At 46.9% G+C, this 5,276-nt stretch overlaps 1 protein-coding gene across 2 annotated transcripts; it reads right to left on the bottom strand.

Annotated features, from left to right (window-relative positions):
* Positions 1-264: 264 nt before the first annotated feature.
* On the bottom strand, positions 265-2,464 carry LOC134457955 (uncharacterized). 2 transcript variants are annotated; one of them, XM_063210005.1, is made up of 2 exons: positions 2,339-2,464; positions 265-1,828 (listed from the first exon to the last, which is right to left on the bottom strand). In XM_063210005.1, exon 2 carries the CDS (start codon positions 1,316-1,318, stop codon positions 281-283), a length of 1,038 nt encoding a protein of 345 aa, XP_063066075.1. In that variant the 5' UTR covers positions 1,319-1,828; positions 2,339-2,464; the 3' UTR covers positions 265-280. The 2 variants fall into 2 exon arrangements, with proteins under 2 accessions (XP_063066075.1, XP_063066076.1); XM_063210006.1 differs by having other exon boundaries at positions 265-1,825.
* Positions 2,465-5,276: the final 2,812 nt, after the last annotated feature.

The following is a 5,276-nucleotide window of genomic DNA, read 5'->3' as shown; positions in this document are numbered from 1 at the left end:
GCACCATTACAACGGCTGCTGCTTGCTTTGCTCAACAGTCTATTGTGCCCAAATATATTTATTTATTATGCTTATGTGTGCCCTGAAAATGCACCAAGGAAAAAGGCAGAAAGCTCAATACATAAAGCAAAACAACAAACAGACGCGCCTGATTGATTTTTTTCAATTCAACCAGCATTCCCCTTCAAATCCTGTCTTTGAAATATGTCAACCTTGCCGTTCTGTCAACTGAGCCTGTAGGCTGACAGGCAGAAAAAGGAACTCAAGGCATGTCATGAATTCACACAGCGGAATGTTCAAACAGAATCACCTGGGTTTGGCTTCCACTGGAAGTCCTTGAGAGTCTCATGGAGCCGACGCTGGCGTACACGTCCACGTCCGAGCACGCTCCCCAGGACAGGTAGGGGCTGGGGGGGGAGTTGTCCATGTAAGGGTGGGGTAAGGGGTGGGCCGAGAGGGGTCTCGGTGGGGTCGGCGGGGGAGGCAACGGGTGGAGGGGCCGCGGTAGGGACGGGAAAGGTATGCTGGGGGTGGAGGCGGGACGCAGCACGGGGGACACCCCAGGCGAGGCCCTCATGGCGACGGGCCGCGGCACGGCGAGCGGTGCCTCCAGCTGGGTGGAGAAACATGGAGGAGAAAAGCCCGAGCTTGCACCTGAGACCTCCGATGACGCTGGCTCTGAATACGGAGGAGGCGACGGATTCTCCTGGGCGGCAGGACGCACAGGTGGAGGTGGGGATGGAGGAGGAGATGGAGGAGGCCGTGGAGATGGAGGTAGTGGCGTACTCTGCTGCTGTGGCTTAGAGTCAACCGTATGATGCAACGCCGTGCCATTCGCACCAGGTGTTATGTCCGCCAACGGCACGGGCAGCGGCACCGTCACAGACACAGGCACGGGGAACACCTCCGGCAAGCCAGGCTCCTTCAGGTCGTAACTAGCCGAGCGGAAGAAGCCCCAGTACTCCATAGCGTGTCTGGCCTGGGCCACCTTCAGCTTGTACCGGAGCACCAGGACGCAATACAGCAGCACCAGGATGGCGATGGCAGCCGCCGTCAACAGAGACACCACCACCGCCACCTCTAGTCTGGAGCAGCTGGCCGGCAGGACCGAGACCATGCAGGAGGCCTGGGAGGATGAGAAGGAGGAGGAGGAGGAAGAGGAGGAGGAAGAGGTGGCCAGGGGCGGGGAGAGCTGGCTCTGTCCCTGTGAAGGCTGCAGGCTGGCGTGGTCCTGGTCCATAGCGTGACCGGTTAGCACATACACGGGCTGGGATGGGATCTGAAGAGCCCCCATGGCTATCACCTGCTCTGGTTGCATAGTTGATGTTGATGTTGTTGTTGCTGTTGTTGTACAGCAGTGGTGTAGTCTACGTTGAACGCGGGTATACGGAGTATACCCACTTCTAAATTTCAGGGATTTCAGTGTACCCACTTAAAATTGATTCATCCATTGTTTTGAATAGCACAAATATTTACAGTATACCCACTTCAAAAAATGCTCAAATATACAGTATACCCACCATAAAAAAGTAGACTACACCACTGTTGTACAGGTAGTTGCTGGCCTCTGTAGTTCTTCAATAGACCACCTGTGGTGTCACTGCTGTACGACAACGTCAGAGGGTCAAAGCAGCTCCCCATGTTCTCTGATGAAGACGCCGGCTGACATGGCTTGCTGTCAGATCCAGGAGGTGCTGTAGCGAAGGCATCAAGGAGGAGGATCCTCAAAATCAGCTTCAAAACATGTCAGATGTCAGTAATGAAGAGGAGTCCTCAACAGCCTTGGGGAGGAATGGATCACTGAGCGCTGATTTCCACTGCCAACCTGCTGAGAAGAAAAGGGGGAAAGTTTTTGAAAAAATCTTCTTTGATCGCACACACAAACACACACACACACATACACAGGATGGTTGGAAGTTTCCCACAAAGGAGAATGAGGATAGAACTTTTTTTCCCCTTACGATCAAAACAATGAGGTTGAATTCAGTTCACATAGCCTATTGTAAATTTGAAATCAACAAACTACACATTCCTTTAGAAAAAAAATGAAATAGTAGTATGTGTGTTTCAAGGAGTATGACATACAGTAAGCAACAAAAACCTTACATTAAAAAGTGTTTACCTTAAGATAATTGAGGCGAGTATAAACCGTTGTCTAGAGAAGATCAACTAGAGATGTTTTGAGTTAAGATTATGTTTTGGTAATCTTTTGAAAGGACTAAATCACAACATAATCTAAAGTCTATCCTATATCTTCACCCTTACAGACAAGAATCTAAATGTCCATTTTTTCTCATCGAAAGTATCAGTCTTGAAAGTTATGAAATGGAATACTCACATCGTTTCCAGATTTGTGTATATCTCCAGGTTAACTTGCGTGTCGAGACTGTCAAGTCAGTGTCATTTCGAGGAAGAAACTGAGAACTCCCCCCGTGGTTGTAGGAAACCTTCTGGGGAGCTCAGGAAACAACAACACTTCCTTGCTTGGAAACGGAGGTCCGTGATTGGTCAGGCCAGGCCATCACCATGGATACAGGAAACTGGCGAAGGACATTAGTCAGAGTTGGAGTGGTGGTGGACACAGGGTTTGAGTCGGTGTGTGTGTGTGTGTGTGTGTGTGTGTGTGTGTGTGTGTGTGTGTGTGTGTGTGTGTGTGTGTGTGTGTGTGTGTGTGTGTGTGTGTGTGTGTGTGTGTGTGTGTGTGTGTGTGTGTGTGGAGGGGGGTGAGGAGCTGGTGTTTCAGATCAGAACAAACAAGGAGGCAGCAATTTGAGCTCATCTGCATGACAGAAGGCTGCCTGTCGCCCAACACTGAAAATAATACATATTTACCATGCAGGGAACTTGCTGAGGCACACACACACACACACACACACACACACACACACACACACACACACACACACACACACACACACACACACACACACACACACACACACACACACACACACACACACACACACAAGCACACACAGGCGTGTACACTCTCACACAGACTCTCTCTCACTCACACAAACACACACACACACACACACACACACACACACACACACACACACACACACACACACACACACACACACACACACACACACACACACACACACACACAATAGGAAGCATGATTGTGATCCCACTGCACTTTGATGTGAAAAAAGCCCCGGGAAATCTGTCTTAATGTGGCCTTGATAGTCTGTGAGGAACATACACGCTCTATAATTGTAATAAAGGAAGACAGTAGTCTCTGAAACGTTACATTACATTTGTCAGATTATTTTAGCCAAAAGGATTTACGAAAGGGGATGTGCGTAAATCAGCAACATAAAATATGTGAGGAAACCGTAATTGAATTCTTGACATTTTTTTGTTGTTGTGAAAGTGCCATGTCGTCGCATGTGCTGAGTGACTCAATACGTGCCCAAGGCCACGTCTTTTGTGATGCCTGGCTCTCTCTCTCTTTGATCCCGCGACAAATAGACACGTCTCCTCTCCAAGAAAAAGCGGCCGCAATCGAACGTGAGTCACATTGTGTTCCTTCTCTTCCAGGAAGTGTGGGGCTGGAGAGATATGCACTGCTTTCCACCACACACTCCCACACAAACACACACATACAAACACGTGCACAGTGCACACTGGCCCAGCCCTGGCTGTAACAGCTGGCACTGGACTGCTATGCTGGCGACCCGGGTTCGATTCCGGCCCGGGTCATTTGCCGGTCCTTCCCCGTCTTTCTCTCCCAACTCCCTTCCTGTCTCTCCTCCACTGTCTTATCCTGAAAAATAAAGGATTAAAAGCCCCCCCTCCCCCTAAAAAAAGCATGCACACACACACACACACACACACACACGCACGCGTGCACACACATGCACAAAGGCAAGGCAAGTTTATTTGCATAGCACATTTCATACATAGTAGATAGAGTTCAATATGCGTCACCAAAAATATAAAGTAATAAAAGTAAATGAATAACACACACACACACGCACGTGCGCACACACACACCTAAAGTAGAAGGCTGAAGAGGCTTTATACAGTATACCCAGGCATCATGTAGCTGGCGCTGAAAATGTGTACCAATTTAATTGCTGCATTTATATTTTTGTATATTATTTTCTTGCAATATTTTTGGTTTAATATATTTGTATATTCTTTTTCTTTCTATATTTCATAAATAATTGTATAAAAATGTGAATTAATCATTTTGATGTGTAATGGTGACGTGATGATGTGCACAGGTGGTCATGTGACTAATTTGATAAGTGATTGGGAAGACGCGTGTTCAGTCTTTTCGGGCCTGCCATGCTCATGGAGCAAGACGTGTGCAACAGTTGTCCGTAAAGCCTTTTAGCAGCTCCTAATTTTCCGGTCAGAAGGCGCACACGGTATGTTTACTGCTTTTTCTGTATATTGTGTGTTTATTTTATGTTTAAATATGCTGTAAGATTTCATATGTAAGAATTCATGAAGGCCACATGGACAATGACGGACTGAAAAGGATATTGACCTTAAGACATTAATTTGCTTGGCAAGATGACGATGCTAAGACTGTATTTTTATTTCATTTCAGTTTTTCACGGTGCTTCGGTGCTTTGGTGTTTTGGTGTATGAAGAAATTAAAGTTTCCTGCTTGAAGAAAATAAACATCACTCTTATCGAGCATCAGTCGATGCGTGGCTTAATTCTGACTTGAAGAAGAGCGTTAGGGGCAGCTACACATCATTTTCATATGCTTATGATTGTCAAGCATTTGTGGCTGATCATGTCATGAATCTACATGGTACCACGCACTGATGAAGGCTTGATAGCCGAAACGAGTTTGCTTTTTGGACATGGTGGTAATATAAATAAATAATGACACACAGTTTTGTGAGTGCGGATTTTTCTTCCTTAAGTTGATACTTTTTATCTCGCACCCAAAGACTTTCGTTTTTCCAAGAAGTTGAGCGTGTCCTTTGCCAAAACATGAATCTACATGGACCCTGCACTCTTGCAAGTCGAACATAAACCACATCACCAACACATATTTTCTCCACCTCTGTAATATAGCACTACGGCCTTCTCTTTTGCCTTCAATTTCATAAAAAGGAATCCACGCTTCCACCACCTCGACTACAGCTATTATAGCAGCCTGTATGGCCTCTGGTCAAATGTTCTTCTAAAACTGTCCAAAAATGTCCAAAACTCTTCTGCCTGTCTAGTACCCGTTCCCCTCCGGAGCACAATACAAATCACCCCCATCCTCTGTCAACTGCACTGGCTTTCCACCAGACAGT

The sequence above is a fragment of the Engraulis encrasicolus genome, chromosome 11 (assembly GCF_034702125.1).
Source record: "Engraulis encrasicolus isolate BLACKSEA-1 chromosome 11, IST_EnEncr_1.0, whole genome shotgun sequence".
NCBI lineage: Eukaryota > Metazoa > Chordata > Actinopteri > Clupeiformes > Engraulidae > Engraulis > Engraulis encrasicolus.
Note: the sequence above shows the minus strand (reverse complement) of the source record. Positions and strands in the feature narration are given on the sequence as shown.

Coding starts and splice junctions, on each gene's coding strand:
- LOC134457955 (XM_063210005.1), bottom strand. CDS start 1,318: ATGCAACCAGAGCAGGTGATAGCCATGGGGGCTCTTCAGATCCCATCC.